Source organism: Henckelia pumila, chromosome 1, assembly GCF_033568475.1.
Source record: "Henckelia pumila isolate YLH828 chromosome 1, ASM3356847v2, whole genome shotgun sequence".
Taxonomy (NCBI): Eukaryota; Viridiplantae; Streptophyta; class Magnoliopsida; order Lamiales; family Gesneriaceae; genus Henckelia; species Henckelia pumila.
In genome coordinates this window covers 159,906,080-159,932,263 of record NC_133120.1, presented here as the reverse complement: position 1 = coordinate 159,932,263, position 26,184 = coordinate 159,906,080, and the positions used below count along the sequence as shown (strand labels likewise).

General features: G+C 36.3%; 2 protein-coding genes across 4 annotated transcripts; both read right to left on the bottom strand.

The window, feature by feature from the left end:
• Window positions 1-1,035: 1,035 nt before the first annotated feature.
• On the bottom strand, window positions 1,036-1,551 carry LOC140874320 (uncharacterized). Its single transcript, XM_073277597.1, has one exon. It carries the CDS (start codon window positions 1,549-1,551, stop codon window positions 1,036-1,038), a length of 516 nt encoding a protein of 171 aa, XP_073133698.1.
• Window positions 1,552-2,332: 781 nt separating this feature from the next.
• Window positions 2,333-5,878, bottom strand: LOC140892025 (uncharacterized). 3 transcript variants are annotated; one of them, XM_073300772.1, is made up of 6 exons: window positions 5,661-5,878; window positions 5,168-5,279; window positions 4,212-4,421; window positions 3,724-3,832; window positions 2,931-3,165; window positions 2,333-2,699 (listed from the first exon to the last, which is right to left on the bottom strand). In XM_073300772.1, the coding sequence occupies exons 3-6, from the start codon at window positions 4,327-4,329 to the stop codon at window positions 2,520-2,522; spliced, it is 642 nt and encodes a 213-aa protein (XP_073156873.1). In that variant the 5' UTR covers window positions 4,330-4,421; window positions 5,168-5,279; window positions 5,661-5,878; the 3' UTR covers window positions 2,333-2,519. The 3 variants fall into 3 exon arrangements, with proteins under 3 accessions (XP_073156873.1, XP_073156855.1, XP_073156864.1); XM_073300754.1 differs by having other exon boundaries at window positions 4,212-4,259; XM_073300763.1 differs by lacking the exon at window positions 4,212-4,421.
• Between the last annotated feature and the right edge of the window lie 20,306 nt (window positions 5,879-26,184).

The window sequence follows — 26,184 nt, the reverse complement described above, 5'->3', positions numbered from 1 at the left end:
CAATACTATGGAGATGGTCTTAGAGCATCTCTAATGCAACACCATTTTGGTGTATTATGCCAAAATGATGTTGCATTTTTTGCTCCAACCCAGCGCTATTTTCAGCGCCAGATTGGAGCTTTACGCTATCTGTTTCTTTTTTTTTTTTTGGTTTTTTTGTCTTGTTTTTTTTTGTTCTAATTTATTATTTAATTATTTAAATAAATAAAAATAAAATTCATAAATTAAATAATGAGTTTAAATATTTAAATAAATAAAATAAAATTTTAAAAATGCTTAAAATTTTTCTGAAAAGATATGTAATTAAAATTTTTAATTCATTAATATTTCTACATAGAAAATATTATTTTAGATATAATTGATATTTTAATTATTGTGTTTAAAAATATTTTGTTGAATAAATTAGTTGCTGAGAATAAAATAATAGAAAATATTTCGAGAATATTCTTTTTAGTGTAAAATTTAGAGTTAATGGGTTGGAGATGCGGGAATTACGTTATTTTGAAGTTAGTGTGACACCAAAATAGCGTAATGGGTTGGAGATGACCTTAGTTAGGAAAATTCAATCCTGGTTGGCAGGAGAGCTTTGGGTTGGAGATGCGGCAATTACGTTATTTTGAAGTTAGTGTGACACCAAAATAGCGTAATGGGTTGGAGATGACTTTAGTCAGGAAAATTCAATCCTGGTTGGCAGGAGAGCTTTGTCTTATCTCTATATCTGATGGTCAATATATTTTTTCTCTTGTTTAACATTGATGTTTTATCAAAAAATTTAGCCAGTGATTTTTGTACAATTTAAATATTTTAAATGATACAACTTCTTTTCGATTATTTTACCACAATTATTGCACCAATTTTTTCTTCCATCATTCAAATCTTGGCATGTAAACTGGAATCATAAATCATCTCAGCTCAAAATAATTTTCAGCCCAATCCATAATTTTATTTTAATACAAAGTCAGGGTAAAAACCCATGGGAACATCAATTGGTTCATATAAATTAACTCATGCATTTGAAACCTATATATGTAGCCATTACTGTACAAGAACGAGATTGCCACTTCCCCAACCATCAATCCCATCCAAAAACTCCCTCCTCCCTCCGCCTTTCGGCACGGTGACGATCAACGCGCCATCCACGAACATCGCGGTGGCCATCTCCGGGAGGCTCGAGGGTGGCAATCGATACCGCCACGTGTCCACCTCCAACTTGTTCAACGACAGCTCCACGTCACTCATCCTCGACCCAATGTTGTTTCTAACCACGATCTTGATCACCCCCGGATGAATCTCCACTGCATGAGCCCTGACATCGCCTGCGCTGACGTCATGGCCGTCGACCTCGATTTCCACGACGAATCGGAAGAAATCGTCCCCCTCTTCCACCACCACATCAGCATCCGACCTGAAGGGAAGCTCCAGGACTTTGCTGAAAACATGAGGGAGTTTCTTTAGCTTTTTCTGGACATTGCCTTCCATCGGGTTGAAATCGCGTCCTTCGTCGTCTCGGATAGCGACGTTTATCTTGGTTGTCATGGGGTGGACCCTCATAGCCTCGATGTATTGTAGAGATATTGAAAAGAATACGAATATTATAACCACAACCAAATTCTTGATGAAAAGATAGTTTCTTGGAAGAATATGAAAGTGAAAAGATGGAATCATTAAAGGTTTCTTATTCAAGATTTTGAAACAAACACGAAAGAACAAAAGATCTAAACTTCAACAATGATCCTAAATATTCATATTACAAGGTCCGATACATACAAATGAGTTTGTGCATCACAAAGATTTCTTTATGCAATATGTACAAATGAAAGAAGCTGAAGATTTTTTTTTTCTTTTTTGTGCTTTTGGGCTAATATTAATTGTTGTGATGAATTGTTGTTATCTATGCATCACACAAATGAAAAGTGGTAAGAGGTTATGGATATAAAAGTTCTTGATTCAAGAATTCCAACGGTTGGCGTTAGAGAAAAATTCTGAGGGTGAAAACTCCAAAAGTGAAATATTTATTTTTCCCGAGAAAATTTACATGAACCACATATTTAATTTTCTAATAATGGACAGGTGGGTAATAAAATTAAAATGATTTTCTTTGAAATTTGAACGAGAACATTAGAATCAGAAAATAAATGCAAGTGGTTTTTACATTGTTATGAAATAGAATAAAAATCACATTATCGAAAAGAATTATTATAAAATCAGTTTATAGTTAAAAATCAAAAGGATTATAACCACACTCTCTTCTGAAGAGTGGAGAGGAATCGCAAATTAAACTGTGTTAAACGTTGTAATATGTTTTGAACTACGTGTCATCGGTTGTTTTGAACTTATTTTGTTTTTGAATTGGTGCAAATTATAATGGCTGAGGGTACAAAAACCAAAGATATATGCCCATTGGCCCTAATGTGCGTACAAGCTACATGAAACATAAAAGTCGAACCGACTTTAGATTGAAGTCGATATCACATTATTATAGATAGAACTGCACGATGGATGAAATAAAAATTTAGAGTTCAAAAATCTGAATCTTCTTGATGACGCCTTCGGCGCCTGCGACGAGCGCGACTTTCTCTGAGACTCGATCTTCCAGATGATGTCCTCGACGTTTTGGGAGGAGGGATGTTTTCTGCACTTCCGGCGAGCCCAAATACAAAATCAAACGGATTCTGCGAAGCATCAGCGGCAGCGTACAACTACAATTGGATGCAACACAAGATAAAGAGTCATCATGGAGGAATGAAACTTTCTTTTTTTTTTTTATTTCCAAATCAATGTATAAATCATGTTTTAGATTGGTAGGATACCAACCGAAAAACCGGAAAAAAAAAAATCACGAGGTGCTAGCCAAATTCTTGTAACTTGACCATATTCCATTGTGTTGTTTTCGATTTCGAAAATTATGTAATTCCCGCATATATACTCACATAAACTTCCTCAGAGTCTACGGTGGACTTCTTGTTATCTTTCTTGCTCAAATCAGTGTTTGTCTTATCATATGATGTATTCTGAAAATGAGTAGTGGGATCTCCATAAAAGTATCGACTCTGCCACCTGGTTTTCGGCCTGTCTACTGATGAATCTTCATAAAATTCTTCCAAGTAAAAATGCGTCGAGAGACGTCGAAGTACCCACGGATCATTGCCATACTTCTTCAGCATTCTATAGTAATAGCAAAGGAAAAGAGATTAGCAAATATACACTGCCCCTCAAATCTTAACTCCAAAAGAAAAGAGAGAACATCAGAAAACTTTGAGTTAAGATTAGCAAATATACACTGCCCCTCAAATCAGATTTGATTTGATCGTGATTTAGTGCATTAGGAAAGGTTTCTACTATGATAATTCCAATATATTGTTACCTGTATAACAAGATGATGAATGTAATCTGAACTAAGAGTTGGATAATAATTTTCACCTCTAGGAATAATGTTGTAGATGTAGGCATTCATGACCAAATTATGCAAATCTTATGTCGTCTTGCATTCTCTTTTTGCAATATTTCTACTGTTGACAATTCAACAAGTAAACTCTCCAAGGGTTTGCAATATGACGGCAAATAATGAGAAAAATACTTGCAAACATGGTACCTGTAGTCTTAGATATAAAAACTTGGCGACAAATCATTTAAGCTACTCTAGTGGCAGTGACATAAATACGTACACAAAATCAGAACAAAAAAGAGTTGCAAAAATTTAAGGCTTGAGTAAGAATTTTTTACATGTTTGCCAACTCTATCTGTATCCGACTACCTTCCATCGAAAGAAAACGGTCAGTCCATGATTCAAGAGACCTACCAAAGTTCCACAAGGTGCAAACAACAGAAGCCCCTACAAGTACATCAATAAATAGATCTCTTATTATAGCTTCTAAAAGAAATGCAGATTTATATTAAATCTGATATTATCTATCGCGTAGTGCAAGGTATATAGTCAGCTCACAACTCCATATTTTTCTTTCAAGCAATTTTAAATATTTCTTCCACATCGGATTGCTAGCTAATAAGTGAAAACACAGCATGAATTCCTTCCATTATTTTTTGGTAGCAATCTTTCTCACAGTAGTTGTTATGAAGATTATGATGAAATCATGGTCAACACAGTTTAATTCAATTTAATACTTATATACTGAAGGATTAAACAAGTGATAGATAGACAAATAAACAGTTTAAGAATATAAAAGACATGAGAAAGGTATAAAATCGCTTACCAAGTGAAAGGTTAGCACGGGTTAAAATATTTAGCCTCCTCGGGGTAACTGGAAACAATAAAGAAAACAATATGATTCCTAACATACACATTAACAATCTTGGGCTTCCAATGTCCATTTTCGTTTGGGCTTTCTGGGCTTGAAGTCCCTGGGCGCCCTGACTCCATATTTTTAGTCATTGTATTTGGATTCATAAAATCTTCCCTGCGTCTATTAAATGAATACCTAATTACTGTAAATCAGTGGTGCAGAAGATAAACCATTTGTATCTCTATCTACAACACCCTTACCTCTTTCGAAGCACAGGTATGTAACAGTTAAACAGAGAAATCTTGAAGCAATTTTACCAATTATGGAAGGCACCAGTAACAGTTTATGCAATGCAATTCAGCAGATACAAAACTACTTAGGACCAAACTGTTGTTGAAATGCTTCACTATCGCTCTTGACTTTGGCACAAACCAATCAAGTTATTGTGAATTACATTAGTGTTATAACATCAGAAACCAAATGTAAAGAAAAATATTAGTGGATTGATTCTTCACGTTCCCTCCCAGCTCATTTATAATAAGCACTAGGACAAAATACTCTTAATACTAGCGGTTGTTTTCAACACAACTGAAAATACTGTTCGAGCCAACATCCTTACGAATACGGCATGCGTAAACAACACAAGCAACAAATACACAATGGATTATTTCATGATAGATTGATCCTTGCCTCTCTCACATACACTGCTAACCTAAATACCTCTATGAGAGTGACTACGAAAATAAAATCTTACCACTCAATCCAATCTACATAGGCACACACACACACATATATACATATATACGCATCTCCCAAGACACATTTCCATTCAAATGGACGCTCTGTTTTGTACGTAAAGTTCTAAACTGCACAAATGTTATCTGAATTATAAGTTCAATAGCCAAAATGGTCATCCAAACACATACCTAGCATGGTAACAGTAGCACCACCGATAAAACCAAGCATCGAGTTTCTCAGAGTCTCATATTCCCAAGACATAATTGAAGTTGTTTCTTTAACTGTTATTTGCTCCTGCTCCTTTATATCACAACCACCCAAAAAAATAATAAACAATCAAACTAAACTAACAGAAATCAAATAGTTGTCAAAATACAAAAAAGTCGCAATTCCATTCACCAAGAATTCTTCTTCTTTTTTTTTTTTTGCCTCTTTTTAGTAAATCCGGTCCCCGACACCACCGAGCATTTGTGCGTACATAGTGTTCAGAACCGATCGATTTCTAAATACCATCTAATTAAGTGATCGATCAAACTGAAAACCAAAACCCCATCTTCCAACATCCAAAATTTAATCTTAAAACACCTATGATTCCCCAATAAAACATACACTATCGAGGACACAAAAAAACAGCAGCAACAATTCGAAAAGAAAAAAATACGAAGAGGAACAAAGAAATACCTTTTTTGAGAGAATCAGTCTGTAAACATCGACAATAGCTAAACCCATTTTCGTTTGGCTGAAAAGAGGAAACATTCTCGAAAGATTTTGAAATCAAATCAGAATGCTAACTTACACCAATACTTTTCTTTTTCTTTTCCCTTGAAAAACCTCAAATCTGTGGGGAGAAGGAACCTTGTAGTTTTTTAATCGAGAGAACTACTACTGTACTACAGGTTTAGAATAGAATACTGTACTACAGGTTTGTAGAATAGGGATAATTTGTTTAAAAACGTGTACCATAGAATAATTCGTTTTTTAAAGAAAAAATGAGGGATATGAATTTGGTTTTGTTTTTATTTGAGCAAATAGACCTCGAAATAAAAAAAACAATTTTACCCTTAAATAAAAATCTTAAGTTGAATAAAAAAAAATTCAAAATGAGATACAAAACATTTTAACACTCGTCGACTCGGTAAATAATTTCTCGACTGACGTAATTAACTGGTTTACTGCAATTTCAATTTTCCCCAATTTTCCCATTTTCCCTCTGTCTGTTTTTTAATTTTTAACGGAACTATCGGAACGGAACCCTATTGAACCGCTGTTGAAGCCCTCCTTCTTCGTCGTCGTAGCTCCTGTACTCCCCATAACCTCTTTCGTTCTCGACAAGCAGCATTGCAGCAATGGCAGAGGAAAACATTACTGTAAGTCATCGAGAAACCTAGGTTTTTCTATTTTCATATGTTTGTCAACATTCCTAGGGAAACCGTAGTACAGTCATAGTAAATTTTGACCATTTCCGAATGTTTTGTTTCATATCTCGACTTATGTTGTAATGAATCTCGACTATATTATTTAGCACGATGATATGAATCTCTACTGCATTACGTAGGACGAATCTCGACTATGTGCCGACCGATTTGCTTCATATATCGACTGATGATGTTATGAATCTCGACTGTATTACTTAGCAGGAATTATCGACTATGTCCCGATCGATTTCTTTCTTACCTCGACTGTATCATATTTTAATCTCGACTGATTCATTTAACTTATTATTTTGATATTGACTTTTTTTTGAACATTTATTTCTTTTGATTTCAGTCGTAATTAGTTATTCATTGATTTAATACATTTTCAGGTTGTTCTTAAAAGGAAAGGGTTCAAAGTTGATCGTTTTTCTTGCAAACTGACTACATTGGGACGGTACGTAGATGTTTTTGAAAAGATAATCAAGTATCTTAATCCGGCCAAAATGGAAGTCATGATGAGCAGAACACAATTTGGTCACCTGATATGTAGCGCAAATCGTTATAAATTGTCTGAGAGTTTGTTATGGTATTTGATAAGTAGGCAGACATTAGACTCACCGAAAAATGAATTCTGGATGGTGATTCGAAAGAGGCCTATAAGATTTTCAAAACTAGAGTTTTGTTTGATCTCAGGACTTAACTGCTCCAAAGATATTCCTGAGATTCCAATGAATTTAGATTTTGAATCTAGACATTTTGGGGATATGGATGTGGTCTTTGTGCGGAACTTGGAGGATAGGCTTGGTGTTTTGAGCAGCGAGGGCGGTGATGAGGTCAATCTTGAGAAGTTAAAACTAGCGTGCCTTCTTTTTGTCGCTGGTGTTCTGTTGATCAAGAGAACTTGGCAATCTGTGACCGTGGGCACCGAGTGGCTTAGGTTACTGGAAGACTTTGATGTTTTTAATAGATATCCTTGGGGGTCTTACGCATATGATGTAGTCCTTGCTAGCTTGCGGTGGATGAATTTAAGTGACAAATTGAAAGAATGGAATGAAAAAAAAAACCAGAATTCGCTCACATACACCATTGCAGGTTTCATCAATCCATTACAAGTAAGAAGTCATCTTGATTTGTCATTTTTTGTAATAATTTCATTTGAATCATATTTATATATTAAATAGAAATGTTATATAATTGCAGATCCTGTCCTACGAATGCAAACCTGGCATTGTGGACAGTTTTGCAACTCATTTAGATGAGGCTGGTCTACCACTTTCGCGTATGTGTCGTTGGAGCACGAAGGACTGGAGCAGCAAGAATGCTCCTAAGAAGGAAGAAATTAATTCATGCTTCAAATCCCTTGAAAATGTAAGTAAAGTAATTGTTTTGTCTCTTAGATATATGGTATTCATTCATAAATCCATTACTCTCATTAAATTATGAGTATTACTTGTAGGCTGACATTGTCGGGATCCTTGCTCCCACTGACGAGGAGCGTATGTCAGACACTTCAGCACTGGCATATTTGAAGACCCTTCTTCAGATCATGTGATTGATCAAATCGTTGATTTTATGGCCCAGGAGAAGAAGGTGTACTGCTGCCAGCGTCCCCCTTCCCCTTTTTTTCATACACCGGATGTGAATATTCCTCCGGGGAACCCGCCGTCACTCATCCATGATCGGTCACCTGATACCCAAAATGAGATTACAAACCCTCTGGTTTTCAATAGCCCCAATAATTCCACGATCCCGCCACCACCTCCAATCAATGCCAATGGCTTGCAGCCGCCTAAGCCAAATCAAATTCAGATGTTAGGAGACATGATATGTGCCATGCAGACATCCATTGATTTCATGGGGACGGTGATACAAACTTCAATGAATGAGATGCGAGCCAAGTTTGCTGAGGTGCGAGGTGAGGTCGCTGAGATGCGTGGTGAGTTTGTTGATACGAGACAGAAGATGACAGAGTTGGAAGATATATTGCGAGCCCATCTTGCTGTCTGTTCTAGTAGCACTCAGCAGCAGCCAAAACCTCACCAGTCACGTATGAATTTTTTTTGTTTATGTCCAAATACCATATCATTCATCTGAATCCTAACAACATGCTAAAATGACATGTTTATTTATTTTTCTATACAGAAAAAATGTCTTCCAATGAGGGAAGAGAGAAGGATCCTCAGTCACCACCTCACCATGAACCACGTACGTGTTTGTCATGTTAGAATGCCTTACTTTTTTTTACTCCGAACAACATTCTTAGATCAATTGCATCTTTCAATCCTCAATGTCAAATGCCTTACCTTTTTTGTGATCCTAACAACATACTAAAATCACTTGTTTTAATCTTTGATGATTAGTCGTCACTCCGGCTAATGCGCAGCTTGGAATCCGAACAGATGAAGAAGCGGTTGTTGATGCAGATCCAAAGTCACCCCCACATTATGAGCCATGTATGTGTTCCGACATAGTAGAATCTCCAAAGTTTTCTGTGATCCTAACAACATCCTAAAATCACTTCTTGTAATATTTGATCACTAGTCGTCAGTCAGGCAAAAAATCATGAAGAAGTGGCTGCAGATTCTACACTGCAATTACGACGACCACCACCTACCAGTATGGTTTAATTCCTTAATTAAATATGGTTTGGGCCATTTATTTCATCTAGTTGACATGTTTATTTATTTTTCTATACAGAAGAAATGTCTTCCAATGAGGGAAGAGAGAAGGATCCTCAGTCACCACCTCACCATGAACCACGTACGTGTTTGTCATATTAGAATGCCTTACTTTTTTGTACTCCGAACAACATTCTTAGATCAATAGCATCTTTCGATCCTCAATGTCAAATGCCTTACCTTTTTTGTGATCCTAACAACATACTAAAATCACTTGTTTTAATCTTTGATGATTAGTCGTCACTCTGGCTAATGCGCAGCTTGGAACCCGAACAGATGAAGAAGCGGTTGCAGGTAGTACAATGCAATTACGACGACCACCACCTACCGGTATGGTTTAAGTCCTTAATTAAATATGTTTTGGGCCATTTATTACATCTAGTTGACAATTTAATTTATTCCAATGTGTTTAAGAATACTGTGTTGAGGATGAGCCGAAGATGATTGTATTCAGTCACCTGACACCCGAGCGCAAAAGGAAGGTGCTGAGATCATCTGCCATTTCAACCCCCTTTCACGCACCCATGTATGGCGCCAATTCTGCACTTCAAGGTCAAGATTTTGAGAAGCGGTACTTGCTTAGAGTCAGGCGTGATTGGCCCATGGTTGAGAGGGAGATAAAAAATTGCGGGGCAAACAGAAACATGGGAAATATGATCGAAACTTTTTTTGTATTCTTATGAACCCTGGACAGTGTATAGAATATGATGTGAGTGCCCCATGTCAACAGATTTTGTTTCAATTGTCATTACATGCATGTGTATTGTGTTTTATATATACCTTTGACATATTTTTATGATCCACCATATGGCAGAGTGTATGCGTGGCCTTCTGAGCTTACAGAAGTTGTACCCCAAAATATTAGCCGAGAACGTTGCTTTGATGAACGTTAATTTTGCATAGTTGTTCCAGACAGAGTACTCAAGCATGGACAAGCCAATTGACGTTGAGCAACTCACAAGCCACATTACTGGATGTGTAGAATATTGGCCCTCGTCCTCTTGGGGGGGAATCGAGTTTGGTTCTAGCTCCTATCCATCTACCCAACCATTGGGTTACGATGATGGTTTATGTCAAGGAACAACTAATTTAATTTCTGGATTCAGCAATAAGTGCGACAACTCGGAGCAACTTCGACAAATCTGTGAAGGACGTCATTAGCTTGGTCCCGGAAACTCTGAGATCCCTGAATTTTGAAGGTGCAGAAAGGAGTTGGACGTGCTTTAGGTTGTGTGCATTTCCCCAGCAGAAAACAAGGTCTTCCATTTACGTTACTTCTCATCAATGTTGTGTACTACAAGGTTTAAGTAATATTTGGTCTATAGTGAAAGCTAATTATCTTTTTTAAGTGTAGTGGCGAGTGTGGTTTGTATGCTTTGAGGTCAATTGCTCCTGAGATGATCAATGGCGATCCATATCAACTGAATGATGATGTCATTGCCGATTTCAGAAATTTTTTGACCATAGCGATTTGGCTCAATGACTGGTCCCTTCCAGCTATTGATGAGATTTGATGTTAAGGACAATTAATTTGTTCATGCGAACAATATAAAATTGGCATTGTACGATATATTTATTTGTAGTAGAAATCAATTTTGTCAGTATGAATGAGTTTATAGCAAAACTTGATGTATATATTCGTTCGATAGCAAAATCAACGACGACCGATTATTATATGGAGTCGACCGACGTTATTCACACTCGACCGAAGGCATTCTTTATTTATTACTATGTATAATTAAAATTGAAAACTAATACGGTGAATACGAATATTATTCGGAGGACGAGGAATATAAATACTATTATTTTAATCAGTTGATATATAATTGCTATCTGGTCGATAGCAAAATCATTGACGACCGATTATTATATGGAGTCGACCGACGTTATTCACACTCGACCGAAAGCATTCTTTATTTATTACTATGTATAATTATAATTGTAAACTAATAGGGTGAATACGAATATTATTTGAAGGATGAGGAATATAAATACTATTATTTTAATCAGTTGATATATAATTGTTATCTGGTCGATAGCAAAATCATCGACGATCGATTATTATATGGCTTCGACCGACGTTATTCACACTCGATCGAAAGAATTCTTTATTTATTACAATGTATAATTATAATTGTAAACTAATACGGTGAATACAAATATTATTCGGAGGACGGGGAATATAAATACTATTATTTTAATCAACTGATATATAATTGTTATCTGGTCGATAGCAAAATCATCGACGACCGATTATTATATGGAGTCGACTGATTGGACCATCGACTGACCGGATCCTTGTTTTATTTATTATGTATAATTATAATTAAATTTTTACCCGTGAATTTGGCATAAAAATGACCTTGAGGATAGCAGAATCAAGTTTACGGTATTCCTTGTTATCCCCAACAGGCAACAACACCTTGAGGATGTTTCAGTTTTTCCTGCCATTCCGATCAAAGTTTTTGGGTACCATGTTTTTCACGAACCATGATCATGCAAAGAGAGTTCTCTATCAATCTGAGTGAAATATAGAATATAGTTCTCTCTCAATCTGAGTGACAGATAACTCTATTTGCATGACCGCTAAACTTTGCTCAGAATGGCAAAAAAAAGCTGAAAATTCCGAGGCTTCTAGCATACTCTGCATCGTGGGTGATCACCTTAAAGAACTTGCTCCGTCCATATTTTCTCATATTGTATACTTAACCTTCGATTTGTTTGTTTCAAAATGATGTTGTGCTTTTATAATCAGAAGTCAAGGTAGGTTAAGTGTGAAGAGTCTGGGAACCCGAACAGTCGCATGACTATTCGGTGGATTTGACATAGACATAAATGCACTGTTTATAGACAAACATTGAATGTTGCATACGTGCGCAACGGTTATCGATCGGTATGAGATGGAGATGAGACAGAATGTTTTGGTTTTGAAATTGAAATTTATTCACATTCATTGGGTATAGATTAAATTAGGAAATAATAAGTCTGTATATTATTATTATTATTATTAATTTGATAATTATTATTATAGATAATTAAGGGCCGTCTCCAGAAAATTGAAGGCCCTAGGCTAATTTAAGTTCGATATAAAATTTTTATTAAATATAAAAATATTGTATACGAACTAGTAATAAAAAAATAAACATAATAATCACCAATTAATTTATAATTTAATAAATCTAGCTATTGCAATTCTTTATTTTTCTCTTTGAACTTGTAGATTAAGATTTTCTTTTTTTTTTTCATCATAATTCACAATAAAAATCTAACATAACAAATACAAAAAATAATTTAAATAATAACAAAAATTGATTGTTGATATGAGATTTTATATAAACACAATATAAAACGTATTTTAGATCGTAATAAAATATTAAACATTGATTTTATTTACTGTCAAATTTCTTAAGAAAGAATCAATACAATAATTTCATATAATAATCAAAATTTAAAATTCTTTGTACTAAAAATAATGACATATATAAAAAATTGTATCGAAAGATAAAAAAATAAAACTAAAAAAGATGTATAATACAAACTTAGTAAGAATGATCAAACTAATAAAACATAAATAATTGATTTTTATTACTATGTATAATTATAATTGTAAACTAATACGGTGAATACGAATATTATTCGGAGGTCGATAGCAAAATCATCGACAACGGGTTAATATATGGAGTCGACCGACGTTATTCACCTTCGACCGAGGGCATTCTTTATTATTTAATTATTCTCCGTTCGGTAGCAAAATCATCGACCACCGTTTATTGTGTGGAGTAGACCTTCATTCACAATCGATGACCGTTTATTGTGTTGAGTAGACCGATGTCATTCACACTCGACCGAGTGTCTATATATATATATATATATATATATATATCTTATAATTTAATATATTATTTTAAGCCTTTTTTTAGGGGATATACTATTTTGAACTTAGACTATTGACACGAGTATTATTTGGATTAAGAGCAATATATTTATAAATAATACTAAGAATTATTACAATTAATATTTATTTATTCTCCGGTGTGTAGCAAAATCATGGACAACCGATTATTACTTGTAGTAGACCAAAGTCATTCCCAATCGACCTAGAGGATAACGTGTCCGGTGATTACGAATATTAACTGGATTAAGAGGTATATAATAACTGATAGTTTATTTTTTTAAGCAATTGATATTTCTTTAATCTCCTATCATTAACGAAACCATCGACGATCGGTTATTATTTGACAATTTGGTTGTATTGTTATTATTATCTTCATTACGGTCTCAAGAATTATCAACGCATGTATAAAGAAAAAATCATTAACACAACATAATTTTATATATTAATGGAAATTTTTACAACAACCCTAACTCTTGCAGTAGTGAATTTTTCCATTCAGCAACCCAAAAGTACAAGTCAGTGTTAGGGTGTTCATAGGCGATTTTCCTAAAATTATAAGAGTAAAAAATTTTCCTCACATGTTTAGGCTCTTTTATTTACATTAAACGGCGAACATTTTCATCTTTGAAAATGTCCATGGAATTCGAAATGCGGAGCTTCCTCTTAAATTTTTCCTCTATGCGATCCAGTATTCTGGCGTCTGACATTCGTCGAGGAGGTATTGGCGCTTGTCTGTACACCTCAGCTCCTCAATCTTCGACCAAGTAGACATTGTCTTCTCATAGACAAAGTCTTCGTACATCCTCTTCACATATTGTATGTAGTGGTAGTCGTTGAAACATTCGCCTGCCATTGAAAAATGAATGCGAGAGAAGAGAAGAAAAGAAAGAAAGGAGTGCAAGAGTTTGAGGAGAACGTAATTTTAAAGTAATTTTACGTAAACGCGTGAATGCACTATTTATAGACAAACATTGAAAGTTGCAAAACGTGTTGCAAACGTGTATTCATCCTTATCGTGAGTAGCCGATGCGATGGGACTTTGAATGCATGTTTTCAATTAATACGCTATATTAATTGGTTGACGTCTCTTTGGTGAATTAATCGTAAACGTAAGTACTGCTTACACGCTATTATTATTATTATTATTATTATTTGCCAAAAAAATCATATATTTACGAATGAAAGGATAATAAAAGATTAAATGATGAAGGTATTTCATGACATATATATAATATAAATAAATATAAATATGAAACATTACAATGTCAAAAAAACATCTACTTATGGAAACGCATAATACGGTGTTACACACAGGTAAGGTCTCCTCTTATGGAACCACGAAATAATACGATTTCGGATGAAAAAAAAATGAAAAAAAAGCCTACTGATGGAAACCCAGTTACACACAGGTAAGGACTCCTCTTGTATTACCAACACCACCAACATAGTGGAAAAATAATTACTATTTAACATTACAATGCAAGAAAAACAAAAAAAATTACTAATGAAAACACGAAATAATACGATTTTGGATGAAAAAAAAAATGAAAAAAGCCTACTGATGGAAACCCAGTTACACACAGGTAAGGACTCCTCTTGTATTACCAACATCACCAACATAGTGGAAAAATAGATATTATTTAACATTACAATACAAGAAAGAAAAAACAAATTACTAATGGAAACACGAAATAATACGATATCGGAATGAGAAAAAAAATCTATCAGCCTATTGATGGAAACCATAATACGTAGTTGGAAAATATATATTATTTATTCTGGGGAGAGGTAAAGGAAGAAAGACAGACAATGAGTGTTCAGCAACTCAGAGTGCGTGTACCGCCCTTTTTAACAAAATTCGCTTATAAAAATTATTATATAATAATAACATTAAAATAAAGGGAACCTAGTAACTAGTAGATAAAAGAAAATAATAAAAAATGAACAACGGGACAAAAATCAATAACAAGACAATTGCGCATCTCAAATCCCTCGATTTGCGTGTCGTCTTTGGGTTGCGCAAGCAGCATGCGCATGTCTGATCCCTCGGTTTGCGTGTCTTCTTTGAAGTAATATTATTCCTGAACTGAACAGGACAATAAATAAAGTATGGCATTCCCATCCGTGCCCAACCACACACCGTCCGTGTACTCTAATCATAATGTAGGATTAAATTGGATTCACATTTGGTGGAGAATAATTATCGTTCTCACCATGGGTTTAGGATTGGAGCAAAATTGATCACAGTGGATCTCGATGCTACCTTTTCGACCGTTGTTCAACCGATTTGAAATTTATGATCGACTGATCATTATTTGGCTGTCGACTGTTAAAAACTTGATATTTGATGTGATCGAATTATATTCTTATAGCACCACGTGACCACCGGGGTAAACCCGAGTCTCTCTTGTGAATGATTGTGCTGTGCTTTACTATATAACCTCAAATACCGTGAAAGTAAAATAGCGATAAAGAATCGTATCCAGATCCATTTGCGTGTCTTTTTGGGTATGCGTAAATTGAATTTGTCGGGATTCAACAGACCCGCAATAAAACTCCGTGACCCCAAATAATGCTAAACCCTAAACCCCAAATTGAAAACACTAAACCCTAAATTGAAAACCCTAAACCATAAATTACATTACTATGAAATTTGTACCATGGAGATTGTATCATATTATATGAAAGGTTATGATTGTGATTATTCAAATTAATAAACATGATTACCTCCCTATCATAATGTAGGATTAAGATGTCAAATTTGGTAGAGAAGAAACTATCGTTCTCACCATGGGATTAAGACTGGATTCACCATGGGCGACCACAACCTATTAAATATACTGTTATACAACATGATTGGACCCATATTGAACACCGAGGATGTCCACGCTACCATTTCGACCGCTGTCCGATCGATTATAATGTTTGATCGATCGATGATATTTTCCCGTCGACCCATGTCAGTTTTTTGGAAAGGCTCTGTTTTGACTACTATTTCCCCAACATTTGTATCGGTTTAACCAAACATAGTCCTCTGACCTCTCATATCTAACAAGCATCAGCCTCAAGAATAAAATACCATATGCAATTTAATCTGAGATTACGATACAATTCAATTATCAAAGATATGCTGAAATTTTTCTAAACACTTGAGAGAAAGTATATATATATATATATATATATATATATATATATTAATTTTAAATTTCGTGGCAAACCATCATATCAAATTTAATTTGGTTATTATACTAAACCAAATGGGTTATAATTATGAATACGTTTCTAAACACTTTAAAATTTTCTTTTCTTAGCCATATATTTATTTGTCCTGCTTGAGATAAAGTGTATATATATATATATAATTTTAATTTTTGTGGCAAACCATCAGATCAAAATTAATTTTGTTATTCTACTAAACCAATTGGTTATAATTATGAATACGTTTTTAAACACTTTAAAATTTCCTTTTCTTAGCCATATATTTATTTGTCCTGCTTGAGAGAAAGTATATATACATATATATATATATATATATATATATATATATATATATAAATATATATTTAATTTTAATTTTTGTGGCAAACCATCAGATCAAAATTAATTTGGTTATTCTACTAAATCAATTGGTTATAATTATGAATACGTTTCTAAACACTTTAAAATTTTCTTTTCTTAGCCATATATTTATTTGTCCTGATTGAGAGAAAGTATATATATATATAATTTTAATTTTTGTGACAAACCATCAGATCAAAATTAATTTGGTTATTCTACTAAACCAATTGGTTATAATTATGAATACATTTCTAAACACTTTAAAATTTCCTTTTCTTAGCCATATATTTATTTGTCCTGCTTGAGAGAAAGTATATATATATATATATATAATTTTAATTTTTGTGGCAAACCATCAGATCAAAATTAATTTGGTTATTCTACTAAACCAATTGGTTATAATTATGAATACGTTTCTAAACACTTTAAAATTTCCTTTTCTTAGCTATATATTTATTTGTCATGCTTGAGAGAAAATATATATGTTTGTTTTTATTTTAATTTTTATGGAAAACCATCATATCAAAATTAATTTGGTTATTCTACTAAACCAATTGGGTTATGATTATGAATACGTTTATGCTTACGATTATGATTAAGATTACAGTATTATGTATATTGTTGGATCTAGTGTCAACTAATATGATTCATTTGGGCCAATATTGTTTTATCTTATTATGGGCTTAAGATATAGGTAGTCTCGGTGGCCAAGGGATTATCTAATAAAGTCAAAAGCCCAACCTGTTTGATAATTCAAGAAAGCCCATCTGTGGAAAGAGCCGTTGAGGGTTAAGCCACTTCTGTTATAAAGGCTCTTAATAAGTTAGTTGTTGGACACGAGAAAACAGAACAAGAGCTAGGATCGATCAGAAAGCGATTTACAGGGCTACTGAGAAACTTCAAGATTCGAATAGAAAGACTACTCAGAAATTCAGAAGAGTAAAAGAGGAACCAAAAGTCTCTGTAATATCCTTTGTTGTTTTGTAGTCATTTTAATCTTGGAATTGTAGCTGTAACTGGTGATCGATTGTTCTTCATTAATAAAGAGTTTGATCCCTCCCCGTGGATGTAGGCTGTTAAGCCAAACCACGTAAATCTGGTGTGCTTGGTGTTCATCTTCATTTTAATGATTCTTGATTGTTGATTGTGTTAGTCTTATTCAAGGTCTTTGGGTTTCTGTAGAATCTGGTTTATTTGATCATGAGCTACATTGGGTATATCATTGAGTGTGATTTCTTGTGTCGAGTTTGGTTGATCTCATAACAGTGGCGCCATCTGTGGGAATCGAAGACGAGATGGGATCATTGAAATTTGACATAGAAAAATTTACTGGAAAAAATGACTTTGCCCTATGGAGAATCAAGATGAGGGCTATTCAGGTTCAGCAGAGATGGTCTGAGGCACTCAAGACTAAGGAAGAAATGTCAAGTTCTTTGGATGATAAGAAAAAGGATGAAATCTTGGACAAAGCTCAGTGTGCTATCATCCAATTTTTAGGAGATAAGCAATTGAGGGAAGTGTGCCGAGAGAAATCAGCTGCTGCCATGTGGATAAAGTTAGAGAGTATTTACATGACTAAATCAATGGAAAATCGGTTGTACTTAAAGCAGAGATTGTATTCCTTTAAGGTGCAAGATGGAAAGAACATTCAAGATCAGATTGATGACTTTATTAAGATCCTAGATGATTTGGAAAATTTGGAGGTCAAGCTGGAGGAAGAAGACAAAGCCCTTATACTGCTTAATGCGATGCCAAAGTCTTATGAGAACTTCAAAGATGCAATGATTTATGGCAGAGATCAATCTGTATCACTGGATGAAGTACAATTTGCTATTCAATCCAAAGAATTTCATAGGAAACTCCAAACCAGTGGGGAGATCCTTGGTGAAGGATTAACAGCTAGAGGCAGAAGTGAGAAGAGGTTTCAAGGGAATAATATAAATAGATCCAGATCAAAGAGTAAATCTAGATTTAAGTGTTTTTTGTGTCACAAAGAAGGACACTTCAAAAGAGATTGCCCTGAAAATAAAAGAAAGAAACCACATGAGAAGGGAAAAGAGACAACTAGAGAAGTAGCAGCAATCTCTGAAGGGTATGAGTCTGCTGAGGCACTGGTGATTGCAGAAACCAGCATGCAGAGTGAATGGATTTTGGACTCAGGCTGCACTTTCCACATGTGCCCGATCAAATCATGGTTCCATGAGCTAAACGAGTCAGATCAGGGAGTGCTACTGGGAAATGAGAAGTCATGCAAAGTAAAAGGAATAGGAAATATTAAACTTCAGATGCATGATGGAATGGAGAGAGTTCTTAAAGATGTGAGGTTTGTTCCAGAGCTAAAAAGGAACTTAATCTCACTGGGCACCCTTGAAGCAAATTGATGTACATTCAAACGTGAGAATTCAGTGATGAAAGTGTCCAAAGGAGCCTTAGTGGTAATGAAGGGAATGAGAGTGAATTCTCTATATATACTTCAAGCCAAGACAGTGGTAGGAGGGACTGCTATGGTTCAAGAGAAACTGGATAAGTCAACACTATGGCACATAAGGCTAGGGCATGTTGGACAAAAGGGATTAATGGAACTATCAAAGCAAGGCCTATTAAGTGGAGATAAGGTACAAGGAATTGAACTCTGTGACTACTGCATCTTAGGAAAAGCTAAGAGAGTAGGATTCAATCCAGGACAACACACATCAACAAAACCCATAGAATACATACATGCAGATCTTTGGGGTCCTTTTAAAACTCAAACACATGGAGGCAACAGATATTTCCTATCGATAATAGATGATCACACAAGAAAAGTATGGACACATCTCTTGAAAACAAAGGATGAGACTACTGAAAAATTTAAGGAGTGGCTGAATCGAATTAAAAATGAATCAGGTTTCAAGGTGAAGTATCTGAGAACTGATAATGGACTAGAATTCCTATCTAAAGAATTCAAGGAGATATGTAATAAGAAAGGGATAACAAGACACTTCACGGTTCCAAGGACTCCTCAACGAAATGGGGTGGCTGAGAGGATGAATCGAACCCTATTGGAAAGATTTAGATGCTTGATTCTAAATGCAGGTCTTTCAAAATCTTTTTGGGGTGAAGCTTTAGCCACATCAACCTATTTGATAAATAGGTGCCCATCCAGTGCATTAAACTCAAATACTTCTATGGAACTATGGTCTGGAAAACATGCAGATTACTCGAAGCTCAAAGTGTTTGGATGCTTGGCTTATGCTCATGTAAAACAAGACAAAATTGAACCAAGAGCCTTGAAATGTATTTTCATAGGATATCCAGAAGAAGTGAAGGGATACAAAGTCTGGAATTTAGAAGCTTCAGGACCAAGATGTTTTAACACTAGGGATGTTACATTCGATGAATCAAGAATGCCTTATAATCCAAAGAAGTCTGAAATATCAAGTGAGAATGAAGACAACCAAGAAGTGCAGGTTAAGGTGGAGCCATCTGGTATAAGAAGTGAGGAAACAAAAAAATCACCTCATGTCAGACAGATTACTCAGAGTGATGAAAATCTCAGTAATTATAAGTTGGCAAGGGACATACAACGAAGAAAGATTAAACCTCCATAGAGATTTGCTGAGGCTGAACTGATCTCATATGCCCTGAATATAGCAGAAAAGGTGGAATATAATGAACCTAAATCATATGAGGATGCAATGTCAAGGAAGGATAAAATTCATTGGCAACAGGCTATGGGGGAGGAATTGAACTCACTCTTGAAAAACAAAACTTGGCAGCTTATAGAAAGAAAGAAAGGTGATAGAATACTAGGATGCAAATGGTTATATAAGCTCAAGGAAGACTCCACAGCAGCAGAGAATATTAAATATAAAGCTAGGCTAGTAGCTAAGGGTTACTCACAAATCGAAGGAATTGACTTCAATGAAATCTTCTCCCCAGTGGTCAAACACTCTTCAATAAGGCTAATCTTGGCTATAGTAAATCAATTGGATCTGGAATTGGAACAGCTTGATGTAAAGACAGCCTTCCTGCATGGAGATCTTGAGGAAACTATACTCATGGAACTACCAAAGGGTCATCACTATAAAGATGCAGAAAATAAAGTGTGCTTGCTGAAAAGATCTTTATATGGACTCAAACAAAGCCCCCGTCAGTGGTATAAGAGGTTTGACGAGTTCATGGAAAGAATAAACTTCAAGAGAAGCTGTTATGATAGCTGTGTTTATTTTGAGACAGAAAATCAACAACCTAAGACATACATCTTATTATATGTTGACGACATGCTTATTGCAAGCAAGGACAAAAAGGCAGTAAGAGGGTTAAAGCAGAAACTGAGTTCAAAGTTTGAAATGAAGGAATTAGGAGAGGCTAAGAAGATATTGGGTATGGAGATTGACATAAATAGAGTAAAGAGAACACTCTTTCTGAATCAAGAGAAATATCTTAACAAAGTATTGATGAGATTCAACATGGATGAATCAAAAGCCACCTCTACTCCTTTGGGACAACACATTAAGTTGTCATCACAACAGTCACCAAGTAGTGAACATAATAAGCAATACATGTTGAATGTTCCTTACTCTAATGGAGTAAGAAGCATCATGTATGGCATGGTCTGTAGTAGACCGGACCTAGCACATGCTATCAGTGTGGTATCTCGCTTCATGGCTAATCCTGGAAGAGAACATTGGGAGGCAATTAAGTGGATCTTAAGATATTTAAAAGGTTCATTCAGCCTTGGACTGATGTTCCAAATGCAAGAAACCTTAGTAAAACCAGTAGAAGGATTTGTGGATTCGGATTATGCTGCAAATATAGATACAAGGAAGTCTCTTACTCGTTTTATATTTACTATTTTTGGAACAGCTGTGAGCTGGAAATCTATGTTGCAATCTGTGGTAGCTCTTTCTACTACAGAGTTCGAATACATAGCAGTCACGGAGGCAATCAAGGAAGCACTCTGGCTCAAGGGAATTGTGTCTGAACTTGGACTAAAGCAAGAGACAGTAACCATCCATTGTGATAGCCAAAGTGCAATACATCTGTAGCGACCCGACCCGGATCCACTATCTAATCAGAGTTTAAGAGCATAATTAAGCATGCATTAAATAAAATCGCTGCAGAAGACTTAAATACAAGCAGACCGGCAAAATACAACCGGCTAACAAACTCGATTTATACAACCCAATCGAATTACTCAGATAAAAACCTACAGCTAAATACTGTTGTCTTCAAGGTTGCTGGCTCCTCTAGGCACCTGTTGCTCAATCCTGCACCTACACCTGCCCCGTCGAATAGGGTATCCAGATACACAGAAAATACTAGACGTGAGCTCTAAGATCAATACGAAAACATGGATAAACATACAAATATGATGCATGCAAATGACAGGGTATCCGTATCTGGGATGACTGTATACAAACTGCTCAGACTGGCGCCTGGGATATAAGCTCATCACATCGGGGTAGCTAACCACTGTGTGCGACCATTCATTCCCGAATCATGGATGCGGACCACAGAGTCCTTCAGGAATCAGTACCTAAGGGTACTCGATATCAAACGTCCTAACAGGGCTGAGCAACCCTAACTGGCTCATCTTGAAAGATATACAGATGTACAGGCACAAGATGATATGCACATGCCGCATAACAATAATAACATGCAAACACATAAATTCAACATATAAGCATGCATATCCGCTGGCAATCTCAGTCAGTACTTACGTACCTTTCTAAGGCAGTCCTAGTGGCTCTAGGTTCCAAGCCTATCATCAAGTCTACAATGCAAATACCCATGCATCATTCAATAAGCTCTAAAAGCCTTAACTAAGCTATTTCATACTCTTAAATAATTTAAGGAGACCATAGCTATACCTGCATCTGTCGTCAGCCCACTAATGGCGACTATCCCGCAACTAGGGTACTCCCCTACTGCGAATCCACAGCCTCAAACACGGCTCTACAACACGAGCACTGCTCCGCTACTATGTTAGACACTGTCTGACTATACTAAAATAAATATCCTATTCCAACTCTAAAATAAGAGTACCCAAAGCCCTAAAATAGGACCACGAGGGCGAAGGAGAGAATTCGGAATTGGTAAGAAATGAATACCTCGGACCTTATATTTATAGGCATCGATCGGAACCTCCGATCCTCGATCGGAACTTCCGATCCTTGATCGGAACGTCCGATCCTGCCATCGGAGCTTCCGAACATCCTCATCTGCCATGTGTCAAAATCTCACTGGTTGAATTCGGATAGGGGTGATCGGAGCTTCCGATCCTGTTCGGAGCTTCCGATCAACCACACGTCATGGATGACGTAATTCGATCGGAGCTTCCGATCGTTCATCGGAGCTTCCGATCACATTCGGAGCATCCGATCCTAACTTCGGAGCTTCCGATCTGTCTGACCCTCCGGACCATTTCTGATCATTTTGGGGTCTATTTCCGGGCTCCGTTAATCCATTTACAAGTCTCCTTAATCACATTTTACTAAATCTAACATGATCACACGATAATTACTCATTATCGTTAATTCTGGATATGGGCCACTACATTCCCACCACCTTAAAAGGATTTCGTCCTTGAAATCTAAGGTAAACCTCGGGACTATAGTATAAACCATTCGTCCAATTCATTAGTAGTTCCGGTTCAAAACATCTGGTCAAATAACCTTCGACAATACCAAACCTCGCTAAACCTGCAGGGTCTGTTCATTCACTAAACCACATCAGAACATAAACTCGATTTATAATTCGCACTGATTTCAAACTCGCACGCTTTTAACGATCACTCTGGAAATCACTGCCTTCTTATCAGCAATCCTGCGAGAATCGAGTAACACTACTGACTATCGTCAGTTATCCATCGATAATCCGCAACAACACGGCACCTTCGGTCCAAATTGCCGACTGTATCAGCCACACTGCCTACAAATCTTAGCGATGACACTCCTGCAAAGATCGTAACTAGCCATCAGCTATTCTCTAGACATGCACGAACTCCATCGCTGCCCACGATAAAACCAGATACAACTCATTGTATTTCACTGGTCTAATGGTAACATCGCATCCCTTGACGTTATCGCAAAGTTCTAAACAAATTGATTTAGATTTGACTTTCGGTCAAATCCTAGATATCCTTCTTCCAAGAACTCATGTGAGTTACTCTTTATCACTAAGGATAAAATATTTCTTCTCAAAATAGTACCTTATGCGAATAGAAATGGCAAATACCGGCCACCAGTTCGCAAAGCAATCGCATCACTGCCACCACTCTGACCATCTGAAATCCTCAGACTGATTGCGATAAACCTTGATCCGAATCGCGCTATCGTAGATAGCATCTACTCAATCGTATTAGTCATCCTTCCATGGATAACAACAAAATCCTGACAATTCCTGGCGTCATAGTACGTACTTTCAGTACTTACCCTGCCATTGGCCAACGAATGTTCCCAAAGAACAACAACTAGCAAACAGAGATTTTTAACCCCAATTGTGACAAAATCCTTATACACAATTTCTTGTCTAAATGCATCCTTCGAGGTCGTCGCCTTGAAATTCACTACCATCTTGATGAAACCCTCAGATGGACCAACACCACCCTCAGTATTAGTAGCCTATATCAAATGCTTACTTCTATCTCGGAACTAGAGATAGTATCGACGAAAACGATTCCGGTTATCCTGTTCCAGATAACCAAACCCTTGGCTCACTAGCGGGGATAACCAAACTGATTCACCTTGATCCCGCATAGAATCTATCAATACTAGTGACAATTACGTTATCTAATCCTTTCAATCAGACAACATATCAAAACGCACTGGGATATCAGTGACAACAATCCTGCCAGACTCAGAAACACAATTCTCAGCTGCTGTCTCATCCCATGAAACAACTAATGCTAACCTGCTAATGCTCATTGAAATCCATAAGCACTTGCCGAATCGTCTCTCAAGAACAACTCTCGAGAAATCTGTTGGAAGCACCCCAAGCAAAACACTCTGACCAACAGTCCCCAAAATTTGTCCACTGACAATCCTGGGGCAATCACTGAATCCTATTTCCGCAAACTGGATAAATCATTGCTAAAACCAAGCAATGTTCAGATCAAAATCCGTCAATGGTAATCTCAGTAATGCTATTAACTAGAAAATGATCACAAGAGCCATCGTATGGCTACTCTCATGATCTGCAGAATCCAAAATCCCCGATTCTAGCATCCCTGGAGATTCCTTAGCGACTAAAGAATTCCCTAAATGCACTTGAATCGTTATATCAAAGCATACCATACTTAAGTACTATTCCCAGTACTTCTTGATTCACTATATCCCAATCAGTACCGATTGGAATAATCTGATCAATCAAATCGATATACTGTAGATGCCTAACAGTACCAATTCTAATCAGACAATCATTGATCGATGAAACTCTCATGGCCAATCAATATCGATGATCTCATTGCCACACGTCCGCAGATCCCAAATACTTGGAATCAAAAGAATCACCGCTGATTCAATCACTCATCTTTGACAAAGTCAGACAACAGTTACAAGTAGTCACTAGTGCTAAACCTGCACCAGTCTAGACATACTATTCACTGTCTACATTCATTCAAGATGATCATAAGGACTCGTTCAACCCAAGCCGCAATACAAGTCCGAAAGATTTCAACTATCGCTGAACATGCTTCTGATAACTATATCTCTTGCTAAGACTGCAACAAATCGAAACTGAGGTTACTTGCCGCGGTGTCCTACCTGAAATCACCACCAAGTGTACACTGGCATAAATCACGCTATCCTCATGCCTCAAATAGTCATGTACAATCCTTAGTATCGGATATAATCTATCACTGAAGGAAACCATCATTGCTGAAAAATACTCATCCCCGAGTCAAATGTTCCAGGAAGTTCACAAACCCATCTCCTGGATAACCCTTATCACAAGAGTATCCAAACACCGACTAGATCCACTAGTCTAGCAGTATCCAATAGGCTAGAACTATCTGCTCAGAGTACGCACTTGTCAAGGAAATCCCTCCAAGACTGGTACTTATGACAAAACTACAAACCAATATCTCTGACGACAGTCAGATGATATCTAAACCACTGATACATAACCAGTTATCTAATCCAAAGTAATACCCCGTCATGACTGTTACCAAAACTCTAGACTAGGTAGCCTTCCCACTGCCAATCCTGAAGCACGAAGGCTTCCAGGAATTCTCCGAAGTACGAAAGACTCCCAGAGTAACACTGCATAGGGTCGCGCTCCATCATGTCTAGTCATGGTCATAGTCCACAACTCTCGGCATGTACTAAACTGGTTCCTGATGAAATCCCATCATCACGAATTCCCAACCTATGAAGGTCAATCAAGCTACTGTTCTACGGAAACAACCTAGAACGAAACTCAAAATTCCAAACAAGATCAATATTTTCATGCCCACAGATGAATCACCTCATCAATGGCACTATCCCAGTCAAACGACTAATTAGGTCAATCCTAGGAAAACACCTAGATTAACCACATGTCAATCCGTTACCGCTGGCTTACTCAAAATCCATGAGCTAACATAGTTGATCACCAATCAACTAATTCCAAGTCAAACTTATTAAAATTACTTGCAATCTATCACGAATTGCTGAGCAAACAAATCAATAAAACAT

Excerpts from the sequence above, each read along its gene's own strand:
- LOC140892025 (XM_073300754.1), bottom strand. The coding sequence starts at position 5,735 with ATGTTTCCTCTTTTCAGCCAAACGAAAATGGGTTTAGCTATTGTCGAT. Across the intron at positions 3,166-3,723 it reads CAGATAGAGTTGGCAAACAT|AATGCTGAAGAAGTATGGCA; the intron begins GTAAAAAATTCT and ends CTATTACTATAG. Across the intron at positions 2,700-2,930 it reads TAGACTCTGAGGAAGTTTAT|TTGTACGCTGCCGCTGATGC; the intron begins GTGAGTATATAT and ends ATCCAATTGTAG.
- LOC140874320 (XM_073277597.1), bottom strand. The coding sequence starts at position 1,551 with ATGAGGGTCCACCCCATGACAACCAAGATAAACGTCGCTATCCGAGAC.